We start from the raw sequence: 22,849 nt of genomic DNA, 5'->3' as shown, positions 1-22,849 counted from the left end.
CGATTCGTTTTTATACATAAAGATATCAAAGTACTTATAAAACTTCCTTGCTGGTCTCGTAATGATGAAAAAGCAATTGTCGCTACTCTTCCCGCGCCGATTGAAAAAGTCAATCAAGACAAATAAACTTGGTATTCTTCTTTTAGGCGATGGCCTTATATTTCTACCTCGGTGCATAAAATTTCTTGCGGTTTCTTACATACATACTAAGGAACCCATCACTTTTTGTCGGTCCCGTCATTAGGCCTACAGTTGCACGTGACCATAACTTTTCCATGTGACCGTTGGCTCTGTCTGCTTTATAAAAAGATTTTATGTGGGGTATGTATGTAGATATAAAAATGTTGTAATAACTGCTTGGTGATCATAAAAATACGGACAAGTAATTCAGGACACACCGCACTGAACTGCTATCCTTCACAAACACGGCAATGGATTTCTATTTGTATAGGCTCTGTGTAAATAAAAAAGTGCTAAAAATATTTTGTCTCGTAATTCTGTTAACATTTGTATAGCATAAAGTCTCTAAAACAAAAGGAGGCTCGTTTAATAACTAAGTTTATTAGTAGTAGGGTCAAAAAACTTAGCATTTAACTGAAAGGTCGTAAAACTTAGAACTGTGTATACACCTTTAGGCCTAGAACCTTCGAAATTATTACTATGTAGGTACATAGTAGTGCTTACAAATAGCTTATTCAAGCAATGACCTTCCAAAATGCGGGTACAAGTATTATTGCGGTTTCTATGTTTGACTGATATAGTCTACTTACATTGTTTAATGCCATATATTATGTAACCCTCATTTAAGATGTAGCTTGCCTTATAATTTTCATAATTTCTTACGTTTCCCATAGACAAGCTTCAACTTATCAACAGCGTAGCTTAATCTACCGTGTAGCTTGCCTACGGCGTAGCGTACCTACAAAGTAGCTTCGTAGCTTGTCTACGGCGTAGGATGCCTACGACGTAGCTTTTCTATGGTATAGCATGCCTACGACGTAGTTTATCTACGGCGTAGCATGCCTACTATCGACACGAAATTTTTCCACTTTTCGTTGTTAATATAAGAACTATAGTACCTACTATATTTTATGAAAACGAAATGCGGTGGAAGTGTGTATACTACCTTACTTAATTAAAACTTCTACCAGTTTTTTGGTGCATTTTGTTGTGATTCGACCAGGTTGGGGAGTTTTATTTAATTATTTAAACTTCATGTACGTAAAATGTACAACAGTTGGACATAATGCCACAAGGGGTTGTCACTTTTGAATTTTTATAGACGGGTTAACTTAAAACCTATTACTTCATAGACATATTTTATTATTTTTGTTCTTGATTTTCAAACAATTTACAAAAACCCAACATATCTGTTGTTTTACTCATTTTTTATTATTTTCTTTTTGTAAATATTAGAATCAATGCCTGTAGCATGTAAAAAAACTCAGAGATATAACTTCTCTAATTGATTTATTATTACCTGCTCTCCCCGGTCCATAAATTCGCGGCTGCCCGGTGTTATACCCGGGTAATGCGGATGTAATGTGCTCGGGCAGTTAAAACAAATTAACATTACACCCAGCTTTTATGATGATTAAATGAAAATTACGTAAATCACGCGGTCTGTAATTTTTAATGATCGAAATTTACAAATTTTTAATGTGCTTCTGATGTGCGGAAATGTTTGTGTGGTTATGGAGTGGTGGAATGTATCATTTATTTATAAACGCCAGTTACGAGTTAGACAATGAAATGTAATATAAGGTGTACTATTTAATTAAATATTTTGCGGTACAAATCGGCACAATGTGGCCGAGAAGGGTGCCAGCTATAAGGAATATTCCTTATAGCTGATCTCTGACTCGATCTCTTTTCCGTGGAGACCGTAAGAGGCGAATCAGTGCACTTTAGCGTGTTTGTGTGTGTGTAACTTCAGTGCATTGTGATGCACTAGGTTAAAGTAAATAAAGAATTATATTTACATCACGGTGGGTTAAGTTTCTCTTTTTACGATACCACGGAGATGAGACGAAAGTCGCCTCGTGTATTTACTTGACTAACCGACTCTAAGGCAGAATGATTCATATAGGTACTTATGCCGACAATCACATAGTCTGTTATGTTACCACCTATATTGAATTCGGCGGAGTAGGTAGTATTAACGAAATAACCTTCAATAATAAATTACCTTAACCGACAGTGATAACCACATCAAAATTAATTGCACCATAAAGAAATGTCGAATCAACAAAAAAAAAAGCCTATTGATTATTCCACATTCAATGACACTGACAAAACCATTTTTATTTACTTAAGTTTAGGGTTAAATTTCGAGTGTACAATTTCTGTTGAAGAAAATCAAAATACTGTGTGTTATGAAGGTTTGTGAGATAACGAGTGACAAGAGACTAACCGCAATTGAGCAGGGGAATCCCCCGGGCGACTAGTTTCAGCCATTTAGGTGAAAATATAGAATCTGCAGAGCGGCACGTATCTTTTAAATTCCTAGAAATAAAACGTGACTAAAGGAATTTTTCCCTTTTGTCAGTTACGTTGTGAGTAAAACGATATCATGCTCAAATTTTTAGTCGGCGTAAGTTTTATTTAAACATGTTGTATTTTAAGTCATCGAAAGGCCTTTGTCCTGTCAATCGGGCTAATAATCGAACTACTGAAATGTAGGATTCCTCTTTTTTGTATATTTGTGAGTGGGAATAAAACTCATGGTCTTTTAAGAATACTTACAGTTAAAAAGCGCTACACAAATTTAATAAACGTATTTAGGTAAACATAAGTAAATAAAAGCAATGTTCCCATTTGAGTTTATAGCTCTATGGATCAGGGGGAGCATATGAGAGGCCGATATTCTTCAACTCGCAATCTTCCTGCATGAAATCCTTCAACAGCAAATTTTTCAGGGCGGCACGACGGACCTTGAAAAGTCAAACAGTTATTTTGTGGAATCTCATATTATCATTCTGTCTCTCACTCTCTCTCTCTCTCTCCCACATCTTTGCGTATTCCTGGTTGCGTTATCCATTAAAGTGCTTGCGGGGCCCGGGGTCCGCCTTCTAACTTTTCACTCTCTACTTTGTCCGGTTTTCGGCATCGTATATTTTTCTCTTCACTATTTTCTGTCTAAAATCGCTAGCAATAATGCAGATATTCATATTTTATTTCATACTCCAAATTGTAAGCATTATTTTTTTTATAAACTTGGAATTCTTTATTTAGGCGATGGGCTAGCAAGTTGTCACTATTTCAATCATTAAGCCAAACAGCTGAACATTATATAGACGCCAGGGATATAGACGTGACTAGTTCACCTGGTTTACATTTTACGTGCATAAAGTTTAAATAAATATATGTATGTAATTATTTTCAAGCTGTTGGGCGGTTCAAGGAAAAGTAACGCTTAAAAAAATTGACGACAAATGTACTTTATGTGTCATTTTTGTGTGTCACTTAATACAAACTTAGAAGTATACAGTGCGTTAAAAAGTAATTTATTCGCTAATATTGGTATTATTCTAAGCAGCTGTATCTCAGAGATTCTCCCCAACCATCAACTAAGCCGCAAGATACACTTTAAAACTAATAATTGTAAACTCAAATCTCATGGTATTCCGTTTGCGTGTCACTGTCGAAACTTTCTGCCAGTGTATGAAACTACTTCGCCTCAGTACTATACACAAAAATGTTACTTCATATTTCAGTCATAACCTCAACTAATTCCGATCCTATCAAAAATAAAGCTTAGAAACTTGTGAGGTTCGACATTCCCCCAAACAAACCCCCGGAAAAATAGCTAGATTAATTTTTCAAACAATTTCATGACAAACCTGAAATTATATGTTTTTACGTAAAATATGTCAACACTCGTTATACCCCAAATGGCCACTTAAAAAATCCTATCCCTACATTACCAACTCATCCTAATAACCCTACAAATCACAAAAACGTCCCGTAGGTACTTCCATTTCAGGGAACGCCGGCAAGAGCTTGTTCCGGTGCCGCATAAGAACGGAGCTTTTAAGTTGTCAAACATAAACAGACCTCACACACGACTTATGAACTTAACTGCCAAATATGTAAAGCTATCTAATAATAACAGCCGAAACAAAATTACGTTGTTTGTTGTCCTTACGTTGATACTTTCTGTAAACATTGCATATTTTAGAAAGATAATGAAATGTTGCCATTTATAGCTGACATTCATTACCGCCTCCGCATAACGATAGGGTTTATAATAACTCCCTACTTGTCCGCAGTAAACTAAAATTTCCATTTTTTCTGTTCCCGTGGGAATTCTGAGAACAAAGTATTTTAGATAAATGATTAATTACACACAAAAATGGCATTCAAATCAATCCAGCCGTGAAAACAAATCACACATACAAACATACATTGTTTATAATATTAGTTTGGACAAAGGTAAGTAATAATAATAATGTTAGTTTTTTTAAATTTAGCGAGGTAAATTCAGCCGTTCATAAAAAGCGCGAAAATATCATACCCGTGACGACATAACTTAGCTTGACTCAACAGTTTTCCTATCCCGTTACCGTTTGGAAGCCATTAAACGGACCGCAGCATAAATATTGTCAATATTTTATTCACCCACACCTGAAACTCGCATACCGCAGGGAGATATTTCCCAAGAAATAACGATGTATCACCAAAAGAAAAACTGCTCGGCTTGTAAAACGTAAATTATTTATTTAGAGTTTTGGGTAGGTTGCATATAGATTAAGCGTAATAGTTTTTACCATAAATGTGTAAAAAATACCACTTTATACTCTTCTTGGTTTAAATAGAATTGATAGATATTAGTTGCCTCCAACAACTAATATATCTGAAATGTGAACAAGCGAAATAACTATCGCTGTTTCGCTTTTTATTATAAAGTCAAACGAGACAGCAATAGTTTAGTGGGCTGATATACACTTTCCGACTTTTCACTTTCTTAACCAAATCTTTCTACGGAAAATAAATAGTAATCCCAAATAATATTAAAAATGTGAAAGTAAGTTTGTTAGCACTTGACGCGTTTTCTACTGAACCAATCTTCTTAAAATTTCGCGTATAATAAAGAGTCTGGAGAAGCACATAGGGTATCTTTCATTTCGGTAAATCCCATGAAATTTGCGAAAGCCCTATATTCTATTATAGGTGGCGCTAAATTAACGTGGGCGAAGCTGCGGGTCAAAGCAGTTCGTAATAAATAGGCTTGATTTATACGAGTATGTTAATATTCAGCTCGATTTTCATAAATATATGAAAAATTAAATATCTTTTAATTTCCCCAACACAAAGATCAAGTCATATCATAATCATAATGAATTTAACAACTTCTGAAATTACCTACTGGTATTAAATACTTAATATCAGGGAACGACATGGAATATTATAACCTTCTTAGTTAGAAATTAGATTAAGTACTTTAATTAACCGCAGACAGCGCAATGATCTCCAGGAAAATGGCGTCCGCGCTGTGAATTTTTATGAATGAAAACTTCATTAATTAATGGAAAAAGGGACCTATTGCTCAGATTTACTTATTCTTTCAGAATATTAATGAAAATTCTAAGATAATGAGACAGTTTCCAGCCAAATCGACATAGATTTTTCTGACGATTTTAAAAAGATGATGTTCGTTCATTTTAAAGTATATTTATTATTTTAATACGTGAATATAAATTAACTGACTTATTATAGTATTTCAATTTTGTGTTTACCTAAGCTATACTAGCATATTTGCTTGGATTCGCCACTGATGAAATTTTCAGCAATGCATATAGAAAATCTTTCAAAATAATTTATAAATTTTTAAAATATAATAGAAATTTGAGTTCTAAAATTATTACTTGATAAGTGTAATGACAAAATGATGTCGTCATATCAGATCGTGATCTGCATTGCTAAAAAGGCCATAAATATCCTTACTTGACGGCCTGATCCAGATAATAAGAATTTTTAGAACAGAAAATTCTTGAATCGGAATTTAACAGAAGCTTTTTAGTTCCAAATTAGTCCACGATAGAAACAGGAGACGAGAAATTAAAAACCATAGCTTATAAGCAAGGCAAATCAGTTAAAAAAAAATCTGTGAATAAATTGTGACCTTTTATTTTTAGGTACATATAATTTGATTCACGAAAGGCATTTTCAAGATTGAATATGAACTTTATTTTCAAGAAAAGCACTTTAGGTTTATTCTCCTTAGAACTTAAGTTGTATCTCTGTAGTAACTTCGTTAACTTTATCCACGTCTAAGTTTTTCTGTAAGATCTAAATTATGAAGGAAGCATTTCAAAATACACTACACAATAGTTCTTACAAACATAAAACAACATTTTAGGACGGTACTAAAACATGTTTTTATAGTCTGACCGCTGAAAATATTTATAATCTGTCGTAGTAAAAGTTTTAATAGCATTTCTTGTTCGGTAACAACGGGTCATTTGATGTTATTTTTTACGAGTGCCGTAGATTTTGAACTTCATCCGTGAATGGCCTTGGGGAATAATTTTGTTTCATGTTTACCGTGTAAACATCGTGTCAATTTCACACCAGTTTAAACGTACTTGTATAAATAAGTAGGCTGAGTACAATTTATTTATTTTTTATATTTATCGCAAAACCTACGGGAATAGGTTTTGTGGGATAGGCTCTTAGTCAACAGGATGTAGTGATTATTTAACGATCTTCATCCTATCTAGAGAACATTTCGAAGGTTTTAGAATTATTTTAATTTGTGAATTAGAAAGTAAGGTGAGAATCCTAACGGAGTAAACGTTGGGCAGTTGTTTTTATTATTTTGAGTCTTTAATGGCTAATCATTTAACTGTACACTTGTTGTATAAGACCGTTGTGTAAATTTGTATTAATCAATCTTTAGTAGGTAATCTAAAATCAATATTCAAATCAAATTCATAACACCTGCAACCAATCCCGAATTCGGCACTTAGACTGAGGCGCAGAAATTCAGAATAAATTTACATAATTGAGAGACCTTTTTGCACACTCGGCGCTCACAGAACTAGAACTTTTATTTATTGATTAACTGACTTAATGAAAATTTAATGTAAAAATTTAAAAAAATTGCTTCCTTAAGTATAGATAAATAAGTTTTCATGTTTCTGTCTCTACTTGATGAAAAAAATACGGCCAAATTCCTTATCTGTTATAATTCTAAAGCATCTTGTAGGTACAACATTATTCTGTGATTTCAGTTTATTTTGTGCTAATCTTATATATAAAGTTCTCGTGTCACAATGTTCATTCCCGTCCTCATTACGAAACGGCTTGACCGATTCTCATGAAATTTTGTGAGCATAGTTGGTCTAAGAATCGGCCAACATATATTTTTCAAACCCACAAAATGCAAAACAACGTTTGCCGGGACAGCTAATAAAATCATAAATAACAAACAAACTACTTAAAGGCAGCGCTTACCGCTAACGTCTGAAACTTGGCTTGTCTCAGTTCTTCCCGGATGAACATCATCTCCGGACGCAGCTCCCGATGGGCGAACGGATCCATGTCCACCTTGAGCTTGGGGTCAATGTTCGCCAGTTGCTGGTCACTATAGAAAAACATCAACATATACAAATTAAATAAAGTTGAAAAGTAACTTTGATTGTTTGTTTGTAAGGGCTTATCTTCGGCAATACTTAAAAAAAATGTAAGTAAGTATTGAAAGTAACGTAAAAGGAAAGAATTCTGACTTATCCTAACTAATATTATAAATGCGAAAGAAAGTTTGTTTATTTCTTGTATCTTCACAAGTTATCTACTGAACCAAACTTTTTGAAATTTGACGTAGGTATATATAATTAAGAGTCTGAAAAAAAATATGGTACGGATTTTATCCCAGTGGATCCCGTGGGATTTGCGAAAAACCTGTATTCTTTTCTAGGTTACTGCGAAAAAGCTATTGTAGTCTTCTTCTAAACTTAGTAGTATAAGACTACTACTTACTTACTTAACTATACTAGCCAACTAAATTAACTTTCCTCAAATTCCCACGCTTAACGAAACGCTTAACGAAGTAATAAAGGGTTTTCACTTTTTTTCGGAGTTCGAGAAAAACCTGCTTAGTAACAAACTATAAGTAGGCCACATACAACTGGAGTTTTCAATTCTTGCAAAGTTTTCCTTCTAAATACACATTGAAACATGTTCGAAAAGATGACACAGTTTGAGTATTCTCAGAATTTCACAATCTGGAAAGCTTTATTGGATATCGCTGTATGTGAATGCGCTACAAAACGGAATTCTTGAAAAAGTATTTATTAACTGTTGCTACTGCTTAGACTGCTTTCATTCATCCTCTCAACATGATATAGAGATATCATGTTCTTCATCTTCTTTTCTATTTCCTCTCCTCATTCATTTAAATATTTCAAAGTTGGTAGTATTTTCTAATTTGCTATAATTTGGTTAAAGTTCTTAAATTAAATTAATTTATTAAATTATCTCTCTAGAGAGATATTGTATTATCTCTTAAGAGAGATAATTTAATTGTTTCTGCATACTTTTTCATTCCATTTCAGCGCGTTCAAATAAACAGATAAATTTATTTGAAATTCGGCGACGTTGTTAATAAGTTTAGTCAAAGGTCCTTCTAATAATCTTGTGACATCATAACATCAACTATTCTATACTAAAGTTAGTGAACACCCGATAAGTTAACGAAGTAAGTATTACTCAACTTCTGACCCTCTGCTAAAAGCACCAGCTTAATACTAAATAACAAACATCCTAATACAGGGGTCAGTGTTGCCAACTCCAATGTCATGTCAAACTGTAGGTCAGCTTTCAAAAACTGTAAAAAACTGAATGTCTTCTTTGAAAACTATACTAATGTACTTTTTATTTGGTCATTTAATCCATGAAATTCTTTGTCGAATGAGTATTTTTACTATTATGTGCCGTGTGGTTCCCGGCACTAATAACAAAAAGAATATGACCACTCGATCTCGTTTCCATAGATGTCGTAAAAGGCGACTAAGAGATAGGACTATAAACTTTATTCTGCATTTAGGCGATGGACTAGCAACCTTTCACTATTTGAATCTCAATTCTATCATGAAGCCAAACACCTGAACGTGGTCTAGCAGTCTTTTTAAGACTGTTAGCTCTGTCTACCCCGTATATCCCATACGGGGTAGACAGAGCTAACAGTCTTATTAAAAGACGTAATATGTATGCACTACAATTAAGAAACGTAAAATTTCTTTAAAAGGTTAAAAACTATGATGATTTCGAAAAACTGTAGATCTACCGAGGAGTTGGCTACACTGCCGAGCCGAGCGAGGTACGAACTTCACCGGGATGACTCCGCCAAGTACAATTTATCGGATTTTCCTCCAATCTCTGGCGATCCATTCCCCCACCGTTGCTTGTACTAATTGCCTCACAAATAATCCTTACACCCGTGACCTTTTACGATGTAGGTGTATGGAACGGAGATTCCGAATTACATGTACGATCAGCTTAAGTACGTACTATGAAATGATACTTTATATGATGTGACTAAATAAATTTATGCGTGTTAAAAATTTTATGGTCATCTGCCATATAAAATAGACGATTTGTTTATACTTTGATTTATTTATTCATTCCAGTATTAGGTACTACAAAGATATTTATGTCGCGTTAGTCATACTGCGAATTCAAAAGTATTTGTTTGTAATTGTTTCTCTCTCCTAGGTGAAAAACTAGTATGACCGAAACAGCGGGATACCTGTGGGTGAGTCACACCCGATTTTTTGTTTTATTTTATTTGGTGTTCTTTTCAGCCAAGGGTTGACTATATCACTTTTAAAATTAAGTCGCGTTTTGTACGGAACTGTAGGTATTTAATGCTTAGTGACTGATCCATACTGATTAACACTTTTTACTCACGATGCCACCTAGTGCCTACTAGAAAAGCTGAGATTATTTTTGTATCTCGTACCTAATACTTGCTGTCTGTCACATGAGATTTCACTTTCGGGAGTAATACATCTACGAGATTAAACCCGACAAGCAAAATTGTATTTTAGGCAAGGGTAAGAATATCATCAGACTTTGCAAATAGACCATTTGTTCTGTACAATACAGATAACAAAGGCCATAATGAAAAACACAAAGGCGGAGAGTGAGCTTGTGTAGCCATGTTGACATGGCGTGATACAAACAGGACAAACGCACACACGTTCGGTATCACAGATAACATTTATTTGTTCTCTGAAATGATGTATGGTGCCGTGTGATACCTACTAGTTTAAAATAGGATCACTCGTAATCTATCCCAAGGATGACTTAGAAGGCAACTAAGGAAAAGAATCAATCTCAATTCCATCTTGAGCCGAACATTGAATATAGCCTACCAGTCTAGTCAAGACTGTTAACTCTGTCTTCCTTACAAGGGATATCCCTTAGTGATTAAGTAAATGTATATATACATATGCTGAAATGAAGTCTGAAAATGCTGAATCTGAGTCCCAATCCAGTTAAACATGACTAAGCCTAGTAACTATTGGCTCTATTTGTAAGGGATAAAGACTTGATGTGTGTTATAGTTTAGAGCGTCGGAGGTAGAATCAATCAGGTGCCCCAGTTACGCAAACAATCACGCTCTGTGATATTTAGATCCGTGGTTGCCCGATGCGGAACTAGCAGTCGACGCAGATTTTTGTGACTCCTACCCTACATAGTTCCTTATTTTAATTTTTGTTTTATATACGCTCGCTGTCTTGCTATACTTATGTATATTGTAAGTATCTCAGTAAGTGAATTGTTAATTCTTTGTGAGGAAATAAAGTTCTTCAAACTAAAAAAAAATGCGCGATGTGCCTGGATGCACAAGTTGAAACCAATACACCAATGACTCTACTAACTTATGAGCATTAGTTTGAGTGCTATCCAATGCCGCTGCGAGTGAGTGAAATTATCGTGAGGAAACCGGCATATTGAGGCAACTGGATATGTAATCATGATCCAATATTGATAAGGTTCTCCTGCAAAGGTTTCAGAGGTCAGATTGTAACGTTGTAGAGCTCTCGGACTGTGAAGATAGGCGCAGGGTAGACCGCAGCGACGACGTAAAAAGATGGGAGTCGCTTCGTGTAAAATATTGATTTACCCAATCCAGGGTCATGGACTGGCGCACCATGGACTCCTCTCCAAAGAGGTGAGGATGTAACCGGAATTGAGGAGGGAGAAGGAGACTGTAAGGGATAAACACTTCATATGTACTATATATGTTCTCGGAAAGTTCTGAAGCGATATCAATAAAACATTTAGAAACCTGCTTAAACCTACTAAATTGTTTATTTTCAATTTCCACGGAAATGAAACCATTTGTAACTATCGGTTTATTTTTCACACGTATTCAAACATGTAAACAGTCAACTGGTCTAGTCTTTGTGATAACGAGAAATAAATACCTATTGAAGCTGCTAAAAATACCCTCACTAGAAATTTCAACTATCCGTTTTTTGGACAAATTACTCGGATTAATTAAAGCGGGAAAGTTCACATACCGAAAATACGTAAAATAGAAACGGTGAATATAAGAGAGATGTATTCTCTCTCTCTCTGTCTGTGACTGTAAAGAGCTTTTTCAAGGCCTAATAAAAAAGAGATTATAATAATATCTACTAATTCTGTTTTATGTTGTTTTGTATGTTTTCCTCTTATGGTGCAATAAAGAGTTTTACCTATCTACTATATCAAAGAGGCATGAGGCTTATCACCATCGTTAATACTTGTTGATTAGTTGGTTCATCAAAGCATCCCTATAGTCTCAGACGCTTTCCAAAAATAACCTAAAAATTTGAAATAGAAAGAGAGACAAGATATGACATAAATACAGAGCCATGAGCCACCTGATCGAGTATCTGCAATCCCACGCCTACATGTTTTATACACAGACACGAATATTATAATAAAGTACTGATGTACTGATACAACGCTCTTTGTCATCAGATGTAAATAAATTAATTACATTCATGTCTTACGCAAGTAAATTATATTTCGTGTGGCTCTCATCCATTACACTTTCAAGTAATCATACCGAAAACAGACGAGGAAGGATTACGTGCGTCATAATGTAGGTACGTTCCCTCAAACATGTTGCAATCCTTAATCACTTCTAAATGGGAAAGTTTGAAGGGATGTATAATCTAAAATAACAAGTAGGTACTTTTTAACCCGATTTTTTTACGGAAGCGATGCCTCGGGTTGCAGCTAGTATATTAAGTATTCAAATTACAACAAGAACAAGCTCACATCTGACACTAACACTCATATCATAATTATAAATAGAACGAAGTCGGTGGTCAAATCGTAAAGGTGCCAGATTTACATGCTTGATTCATAAGGAGGCACAGGTTATCTTACCTTCTCTCAGCGTTGTTCTAACGTGTCTTTTTCTGAGTTATATACATTACTTAGTACAAGTATAGGTAACTTGGTGCGTTAGGTGGTTCCAAACATAACGGACATCAGACGGGAGGTTCTTTCTGTAAAAACATAACTTACAAAATTTAAGGTCATATTGCAAAGCGCACCAGGAGCTCCTCTCCAGAGGGGAAGGTGAAATCGGGAGTAAATTCGGAAGAAAGAAGAAGACAAAGATACAAATGAAACACCGTGATTGAGCGAATGTTTTGTTGAAGGGAAGGAAGCAAAGATAGTCCAATTTTGCATGTGCGGTTTTAATTTGTTCACATAACACACAAACGTAGGTTCTCTTTCAATTAAAATGTATCTATTGCATGTGTATACTAAGGTTTGGCTAATTTTATTCCAAGCCTAAATATATCCTATATTATATCCTTCTCCGTGCAATGTACCGCGCCTTTTTTGCCCTGAAGATATTAAGTACCTACATAGATTGTAAATGAGATGTTTTTGATTTCTCAATTCATTTGATTCCTTCCATTTTCTGTTTCGAATGCAAAAGTATATTTATGTGAGAATCCTCAGGTTGCGACCTTCCAACTGAAATTTTAAAACATTTTCGCTTTTCATTCATTATGGAAACTGGAAACAATTCATGTTTTCGTTTATATTCAAGTCGACAGAATCACAACTCTACTTATTTTATTGAACACATTTTGTTCGTCATTTTAAAGGTTTATAAAAAATCACAAATCACACAATTTTCATGTAATTATTTTAAATACGCATTCGAAAATCTACTGGATTTCCAATGCCAATATTTGTGCATTTAACTTTCGCTTTCAAAAATAGTCTGTGCAAAATCTATAATGACGCCTTCTAGTTGAAAAACTGACTAGCCATTAGACTTGCAAATAATTGGCCATTAGGTTTCAGACAGTAAAAAAATCACATTGATCTGGACTCTCCCAACTTGAGAGTGCACTGCCATTTTGCTTTTTCTCATGCAATGCAATGCAAACAATTAACAAATGGATTCGCAGTAAATGTTGATATTTCTTCTGTGGACAATTCCAACTTCAAATTAATCCAGCATTGTAGTGGGAGGTTGTTGGTAAAGTTGTAATAATTACTACTATTATGTTTTATTGATAATAAACTGAAGGACCGATTTTAATACTAAAAATTTGCTCTAAGTATATGCTTCGCTTGCATAAGAATTTCTAAGGTGCTTAAACCATCTTTGTGTTAAGTTATAAGAGATATTCGTTAAAAAAAAGCATAAAACAATTTAGCACGAAAGTTTGAGTTATGTTTTTGCTGAAAGGTTATTGTGCGTTTGATGAATGAATGCGAGTTATATTGTGAAAAGGAGGGATGAATAAATATATCGTCCAACCAAATGTAAATTGTAGGGTAGCGCTTTGCTTTTCTATATATTGTTGTGGGATTTCCTTGCGAATCATCATTCTCTTACTGTCGTTTGATCAACTAGTTTTCATTGATATTTGTCTGCGGATTATTGGAAATAACTTTAATATCTTACAAGTTAATTTTGATCTCGCAATTTTTTTTTTGCACGTACGCAATATCAGATTCATTTACAAAACTTGTCACCCCACTATGACTATCATAGTTTACTATCTTTGTTTACATAGGTAACTTGTGTAGAAGTACAAACAACTTATATAGCGATATCTTCTACAATTGTCATGCCTACCTCAGATTACTAAATGTGTGAGTTAGGGTAAATTATTCAACAACTAGGTTTTGATTCGGTATAGAAAGGTGTACCTATAAAAGTAAACATCTTTCAGACATTTCCGATCCTTTCCATTCTCGAACAGAGCTAGATTAAGGAGGTGGATTAAAGTCTTAATATTATTAATTCTGTGCAGTAGTTATTAACTCAATGAACTGAGCATAATTTCTGTAACTGAAAGTTGACTCACTAGTTATACCTAATCAAATATTGCAAATTTGCCATGGTGTGTTACAGAAATGATAATCTCAGTCCTTCGTCGCGAATGTACTATAGTCTTCGTTCGTAATGACTAACAAAATCAAAATCTTACGCGTGTTTAGTAATAAAGAATCTTTACTGCAATGCACCAACGCCTCTTTTCTGAAATAAGGTCATTCATTTGGTGACTAACTCTCACGACGAAAGAAACCATAGTAAGGAAACTTGCACGTTCAGGCAACTGGATGCATAACAGTGTCCCAGTATGGGTTAGGTCAGAATTCCTAGCAAAATATAAATTACCCAATACGGGATCGTAATCCTTCATGAGAACACCCCGGCTGATCTCGGAAGAGATGAGGACGCAACCGAGAGGAAGTAGAATACAATAAAAAAAATCACGGCTCTAAATCCTACCCTGTGTGTGCACCATTGTGTCGAGTATTCTATTGCACGAACGCAATATTGGCAACAATCGCAATAGCTATCGGTTTATTCGGTTTATTTATTCAATTCTGCTGTAGTGTGACTTTTAATTACTGCACTAAAAAAGCGTTTTGCGTCTGTAAACAATGGTTTGTTAGCTTTATCGCCAATAACGTTTGACAATCTTTGGGGACTCCCTCCCTTCGAAGCGAAATTTGTTATTCAGAACCGAATAGCTAAACAAATCCACTTTCAATTAATTTGGTGCATAGTTTAAAGTCTGATGAAAAAAAACTTCCTCTCCCTCCAACGATAATCAAATTTTCCCATTATAATATTCTACCATTTTAAAGCTTCAGCGGTACCTAAATATATCACCTGAACAAATCAGGAATGTCCTGGCGAAACATTAGATCAAGAGAACCCGAAACGGACAAGCATGCGTGAAGTACCTATAATACTAGAGACTACAATTTACTCTAAAGATTGACTGGTAGAGAATGCTAAAGCATAAAGTTCACCTATTGTACCTTCAAGGCTCTTTAAAGTATTATATAATTAACATATCCGATGCTTTTCTTAATTAAATTCTGTAGCTGAATAACTATGCAATGCAGTTTTTTCTAAAGTTTTCACGCAACGAGTCATCCACGTACATTATTAAGGTCATCACAAATGCTCACTTAGGCTAACTACCTATGCAATTTTTATGAAGGGGTTTTTATGTGCTGGTAATAACAACCTGTCACTATTTGAATCTCAATTCTATCATTAAGCCAAATAGCTGAATGTGGCCATTCAGTATTTTCAAGACTATTTGCTCTGTCTACCCTATACCTGTCTAGGTAATAACATCAAACGAGTGTACCTATACATTCCTAAAGTGAGAAAACGTGCAGGAAGTATATATACTTGTGTAAGTTAATTAAACATTTACAGTTACAAATAAATAGTTGCATTTCTCTCCAATGGCGCGCCGAAGGCCTTAGGTCCCTTCCTATGACGATACGGACGGAGCACGGCGTCGTAAGTCGGGACTTACGGCATGACGCGCCCCATCGTCGTATTGCGGGATCAAGGGACTCGATTGTACTTATTAGCAAACAGCCTTACAATAAATACATAAGAACAACAAAGACGACAAAGATAGTTTCCCATCGCGTCACATCGATGCTATACCTACAATATTTTATCTATTAATCAAGGTAACCAAAACCAAAGAATGACCCTTTGGATTTAGTTCGTAAGAACATTAGATCATAGGACCCAATTATTGGACGGAGTTCTTGTTGCTACCAATAACTGCAAAGTATTTTTGTTAATATTTTTGTAGGATGGCAACTCTTTTTCTTGCTTGCTTTTGTACTGGTGTTGGAAAAAATAGACGTCATAATCGAAACTCAGCATTTTATTTGCCAGCGAGAAAGGTTCCTTACATATAGCCCACATATGATCTACCAAGTACTACGGAGGGTACTTATATCCAGTTTTTTTTCGTAAAACTCACTGATTTAACCCCATAACTTGGTAGATATCTCTACCTCATGCTATTGCCATCATATCAACACGTTGGTTAGGTACATAAGTAACAAGACATTACGACTTACAATCGTGCCCCGACATCGGCCTCCAGGACACCAGCCTCTTCCAGTACATCAGGAACCACCTCCATATCATCAGCATCAGCCATTTCGAGGTATAAAGATACTCAAACGTAACTAAAATAACAAAAAGCAACTTGAAAGTGATAAGATGAAAACTGATTTTTTATTAATAATTTATTAAAATAGGTTCTCTTTAAATTTGAAAAACTTTGACTATTAATTATTCCAGATTTAAAAACATTAGTGATGTGAGTACAGACTTTATTGCCCGGCGAGTTAGGCCTGGCGCGAAAATATATTTTTAATATATTTGTCTGTTCGTAACGCGATAACTTTTGAACCGCTGGTCTGATTTAGATAAAAATTGTAAAGTGTTTACACGTGATGTGTCAATAGAGTTTTTAAGTTTTTTGTTTTTAAGTGTAATTGTTAAGTGAAGACAAAGTCTTAAAACAATATAAATTAGTTAATAACATGATAAAATACAACATACATACATACATATAATCACGTCTATATCCCTTGTGGGGTAGACAGAGCTAACAGTCTTGTAAAGACTGATAGGCCACGTTCAGCTATTTGGCTTTAAGATAGAATTGAGATTCTAATAGTGATAGGTTGCTAGCCCATCGCCTAAACGAAGAATTTCAAGTTTATAAGCCTACCCCTTAGTCGCCTTTTACGACATCCATGGGAGAGTGATGGAGTGGTCCTATTCTTTTTTCTATTTGGTGCCGGATATACGAACCATAAAATACAAGTATGTTAAATACATTTAAGTATTAATTAACATACATACATACAGTCGCGTCTATATCCCTTGCGGGGTAGACAGAGCCAACAGTCTTAAAAAGAATGATAGGCCACGTTCAACTGATTGGTTTAATGATACAATTGAGATTCAAATAGGAACAGGTTGCTAGTTTGTAGCTGCACAAGGTTCATGATGCGAACAAGAAACCTTATTGCTGTCTTAAAAGAAGGGTTTTGTAATTTATAAGGGCCGTGTTGGACTAGCCCAAATAATATGTTGCATTAAATACCTCGTTACATCTCAGGCAGTTTTTTGTTTATTGATGCGATTCTTTCACCAAAGTTTTAGTTGTTCCGAAACTTAATTAATAAACACCAAATAACAATAAATCGTCATGCCATGCCATGTCAATTAATTTTCAGGACACAGAAGAATGAGCTGTCGATAGTTTTTGCATACGATGCTACAGTTCATGGAATAGATTGTGTTATTAAGTCTGTCGATTGATTGTTTCATTAGGCCAAAATGATTTCAAAGGTTAACTCTCGAATCGATAATCAATGAAACTATCGCAACACTATAAAAGTTTGATTTGACAGCTGGCTAACACTGACATTGACAAAAGCGTGTTTGTTTTCATTCTCATCTCAGTTATACGATCGTTCGACGAGGATTCTGCCAGTCATCTCGTTGGTTGACACACGTATTTTCGTCAAATCGCGATATTTATTGTTTTCCTTATTTGTTCTCTTCCCATTTCATCCTTTACTCGGTTGTGGATACAGAACACAATAAGGTAAGTAAGTTATTTAGTTGTAATTCGCACCTACTCCATCACTCCGTGATGGAGTTGGGTGACGAAGAAGGCCCCCCAGACTGGGGAGGTACGAGTTCTTCTTTCAGGAAGAAATCCTCTACGCCTCGCCCTTCTAAGCGACCTGCCGAATCTGCAATAGAATCGGAACCAAAAAAAACTTCTCCCCCATCGGACTCAATCCAATCTGTTTTTCATCGTCCGGGTTTTGAACCGGACTCTATCATTAAATATACCGACGAAGACGATGCTCCGTTTATCGTATATGTTACGAGGATGGAACCCGATCCTTCTGCGGGTCTATCTATTAAGCTGCTTAAATTTGCTCAATTTCTGCATCAAAATTCTGTCAGTGGTATCAAATCTGGGGGACTTAAACTCATGGGCAGGAACAAAATTTCAATCGAATTTACAGATAGGGACTCTGCCAATTCTTTTTTAGAAAATCCTTTAATCCCAAATAATAAATATACTGCGTCTGTCCCGAGATTCAATATCTCTCGCATGGGAGTTGTTAGAGATATCCCTACGGACTGGACTCTTGAAGAATTAATTAATAATATTTCTGTTCCGCCCAACTGTGGTCAGGTAGTAATGGCCAGACGTCTTAACTCCAAATCAAAGAAACCTGACTCCTCCGTTTCCTGGTTCCCAACCACTACTGTTGTCCTTACTTTCCGTGGACATGTCCTCCCGGAAAGAGTTTTTTGTTTCCATACCTCTCTCCCTGTATCAGTCTACCTCCTCCCCACAATCCAATGTAGGAACTGCTGTAAATTTGGTCATATCAGCAAACAGTGCCGCTCCAAACCACGCTGCTATAGGTGTGGCCAATTCCAACACTCAGGTGATTCATGCTCCTCAGATGTTCCTTTATTATGTTTATTCTGCGGGAATTCCCATCTTGCTACTGACCCATCCTGCCCCGAACATATTAGGCAGAAACAAATAAAAGTTATCATGGCAAACGATAACATTAGTTACTCTGAGGCAGCAATGAAAATTCCTCAAAAACGTTCTTTTTCACAAGTTGCTGCTGCAGATACCCCTGCTTCCTCCCAATTCTACTCCTCCCAATCTCCAGTCTCCTCTCCACAACGCCCACCAAACCCTCCCCGCTCTTCAGCCCCCAATCTGTCTTCCTCTTACAAAAAAACGATTACAATTTCCCCTAAAACCAGACCAGAGCTTGGTAAGTCTTATGACATTCAGGCTCTCAGAGAAATTACCGCAACTCCAAAATCTTCCCTTCCCAATGGTTGTGCGTGTTCTTGCCAACACCAGGACCCTTCCACTGCTTTATCTCCAAATGATAACCTATTTGAGATTTTAGCAGACGCCCTTATCCAATTTTTATCACGAGATGTTGATATGTTACCGCCCAATACCATTTCTCGTCTTCAACAAATAATCGTTCCCATCCTTTCCAAACATAATGGACCAAGTTCTTCTTCAGTGGAATACTAGGAGTGTATCCAAAAAGAAACCTGATTTAGTCTTCTTAATCAATAGATACAATCCCATTATAGTTGCCATTGCTGAAACGTGCCTTAAACGCACGTCTCACTTCCATATCCCACACTACTCTTGTTTTCGAGATGATAGAGATGATGGTTGGGCAGGCTGCGCTTTGTTAGTCTCTCAATCCATCACCTTCACTCAAGTTCCTATTCCCCCTCACAGCTCTTCCTTCCATGTTGTTGCTGTGAGAGCCTTAGAAATATCCTTTGTTTCTGTTTACCTCCCTCACCCTCACCACTCTATTGTCCTGGAACTACAGTCTATTCTATCTTCTATCCCTACTCCCCTTATCATATTAGGTGACTTTAACATACGTAGCACCCTCTGGGGCTGCCCCTTTGACGATTCAATTTTTCCTGTCTTTCTTGATCTTCTTGACAACATAAACCTTTGCACTTTAAATGATGGCTCTATCACCCGCCGGTCTCCTCCGTCCCAAAATGCCAGTATCCCAGACCTTACCCTAACATCCCCCCAACTTGCTCCTCTATTGCTTTGGCGGGTCTTACCTACTTCTTATGGTAGTGATCATTTTCCAGTCCTTACCACACTAATTAAATCCATTTCCAAGGTTTCGCCCCTTCCTCCTCTTCTTAAATACAAAACCGAAAAGGCAGACTGGGACAAGTTCTCAACTTGCCTCAAGGTTCTTACTTCCTCCCTTCCCTCTCCCTCTAGCCAAAACTTTTTACAGGTGTATGAAGAGTTCATATCTGCTGTTATTTCTGCTGCAGATGAATCAATCCCAATTAAAAATGCTTCACACAACAAAATTCCCTCCCCTCCATGGTGGGACTCTGAATGCTCCGAATTTATCAGGAAAAGAAACAAAGCTGAGAAAGATTTTAATAGTGACCCCACCTTGACAAATTATCTACTTGTTCGTAAAACAATGGCACAGACTAAGCGTCTATTGTCCCAAAAAAAACACCTTGGCTGGAAGTCCTTTTGTGAGTCCATTTCCCCCAAATCCTCTCTTTCAAGTGTCTGGAAGAAAATTAAATCTTTTAGAAGAGCCACAGCTTATCAAGACTCCTCTTCTAATGACACTTCACCTTGGCTCAATGATTTTATAAATAGACTTTCCCCTCTAACCGCTCCTGCTTTGGACGAACTTCCATACTCCTCATATAACTGTCCTTCCCCAACCATCCTAGATGATCCCTTCTCCCTCCAAGAATTATTATCCGCTCTGGACGGTCTCAAGGATTCCTCCCCTGGTATTGACGGCATTCCCTTTTCTTTCATTACCAACGCTCCTCTTCCTTCCAAATTATACCTCCTGTCCATTTTAAATCATATCTTCCTGTCTGGGTCTGTCCCAGAATCATGGAAGAACCAAATTATTATTCCCATTCTTAAACCAGGGAGGAACCCTCTAGACCCCCTCAGCTATAGACCCATTGCCCTCTCATCGGTAATACATAAAATTATGGAACACCTCATCAAAAATCGATTAGAATGGTTTATTGAATCAAAGGGCATACTTCCAAATACTCAATTTGGCTTTAGAAGAGGTATGGGAACTCTGGACAGCCTGAGCATCCTGGTCTCCCATATAAGAGTGGCATTCTCTAAAAACGAACATGTGGTAGGCGTTTTTCTTGACATAACTTCAGCATATGATAACGTTCAACTTCCTATTCTCAGGCAAAAATTGCATAAGCTGAGTATTCCAGTGAGGCTGATTAATATCATGTGTAATATGCTCATGGATCGTCACATAATTGTCCGTTTGCAGGGTTCTCTTCTTCCCCCTCGCTCTGTTTGGAAGGGTCTTCCACAGGGCTCTGTACTTAGTCCCATATTGTATAATTTATATACTTCTGACCTAGATCAGTCTGTCAATTGCTTTTGCAATATTCTTCAATATGCTGATGATATAGTTCTTTTCGCTTCTTCGGACTCCTTTGATGACATTAGCCGTCGTTTAAATTCAGCTCTTTTTTACCTCAACACCTGGTTAGAAGACCATGGATTATCTATCTCCCCGCTTAAATCAAACTGTGTCGTCTTTACTCGGAAGAGATCTTTCCTATTCTCAGGCAAAAATTGCATAAGCTGAGTATTCCAGTGAGGCTGATTAATATCATGTGTAATATGCTCATGGATCGTCACATAATTGTCCGTTTGCAGGGTTCTCTTCTTCCCCCTCGCTCTGTTTGGAAGGGTCTTCCACAGGGCTCTGTACTTAGTCCCATATTGTATAATTTATATACTTCTGACCTAGATCAGTCTGTCAATTGCTTTTGCAATATTCTTCAATATGCTGATGATATAGTTCTTTTCGCTTCTTCGGACTCCTTTGATGACATTAGCCGTCGTTTAAATTCAGCTCTTTTTTACCTCAACACCTGGTTAGAAGACCATGGATTATCTATCTCCCCGCTTAAATCAAACTGTGTCGTCTTTACTCGGAAGAGATCTTTGCCCCTATTAACTATTTCGATTAATAATGAAACTATCCCTCAAAAAGACAGTTGTAAATTTTTAGGAATTACCTTAGACTCCAAACTAACAGGTGTTACTCACTTAAACCATGTTGTCCAAAAAGCTGAAAAGGGAGTTAATGTCATGAGGTCTCTCTCTGGGGTCCGCTGGGGCTCCCACCCCTATAGTCAAAAATTAATTTATAATGCCCTTGTACGTAGCCATTTTGACTACGGTGCCTTCTTATTAGAACCATGCAACAAATTAGCTTTGGCGAAATTAGACAAAATTCAACATAAATGTCTCAGAATTATAACCGGTGCTATGAAATCTTCTCCAACAAATGCCCTTCAGGTTGAATGTTTGGATCCTCCTCTTGTATTAAGGAGACAATTTTTAGCTGATAGATTTCTTTACAAAACAATCCAATTATTTTCTCATCCCTTATTAGAAATACTTAACTCTCTATCAGACTATTGTCATACCTCTTCTTATTGGGTTAACAAAGATCACCCCCCTTTGGTTAAAAGCTTCGATAAAATAGATAACCTTCCCCACCCAGTTGCCCAATTCTCCAAAAATCCTATCTTTGATATTGACTTCCACCCTCTCATCTTCCAACCTAATGTTCTTCTAAACATAGGACTATCCAAGAATCTTCCTGGTGCTGATAGGATATTCAACCGGATCATTTGTGAGAAATGGTCTGATTGGACCCTCATTTTTACGGATGCTTCCAAATTATCTCAGGACTCTAATGTTGGTGCAGCAGTTTGGATACCTAAATTCAATCTTTTACTAAGTTTTAAATATCTTTCACAATCCTCTATATTTACTGGAGAATCCATTGCTCTCTTTGAAGCTGTTCAATTTGTTTTATCTCACAATTTGGACAAATCACTTATCCTCTCAGACTCTTTGAGCTGCCTCCAAGATATTTT

The 22,849-nt window shown here is 36.3% G+C and overlaps 1 protein-coding gene across 1 annotated transcript; it reads right to left on the bottom strand.

Moving 5' to 3' along the window:
* Positions 1 to 2,766: 2,766 nt before the first annotated feature.
* LOC106129566 (uncharacterized) lies at positions 2,767 to 16,475 on the bottom strand. The gene is made up of 3 exons (XM_013328161.2): positions 16,393 to 16,475; positions 7,459 to 7,588; positions 2,767 to 2,933 (listed from the first exon to the last, which is right to left on the bottom strand). The coding sequence occupies exons 1-3, from the start codon at positions 16,473 to 16,475 to the stop codon at positions 2,832 to 2,834; spliced, it is 315 nt and encodes a 104-aa protein (XP_013183615.1). The 3' UTR covers positions 2,767 to 2,831.
* Between the last annotated feature and the right edge of the window lie 6,374 nt (positions 16,476 to 22,849).

This window comes from Amyelois transitella, chromosome 16 (genome assembly GCF_032362555.1).
Source record: "Amyelois transitella isolate CPQ chromosome 16, ilAmyTran1.1, whole genome shotgun sequence".
Lineage (NCBI taxonomy): Eukaryota > Metazoa > Arthropoda > Insecta > Lepidoptera > Pyralidae > Amyelois > Amyelois transitella.
Note: the sequence above shows the minus strand (reverse complement) of the source record. Positions and strands in the feature narration are given on the sequence as shown.

Coding starts and splice junctions, on each gene's coding strand:
- LOC106129566 (XM_013328161.2), bottom strand. CDS start 16,475: ATGGCTGATGCTGATGATATGGAGGTGGTTCCTGATGTACTGGAAGAG. Junction 7,589..16,392: donor GCCGATGTCGGGGCACGATT/GTAAGTCGTAAT, acceptor GTTTTTCTATAG/TGACCAGCAACTGGCGAACA. Junction 2,934..7,458: donor CCAAGTTTCAGACGTTAGCG/GTAAGCGCTGCC, acceptor TGACTTTTCAAG/GTCCGTCGTGCCGCCCTGAA.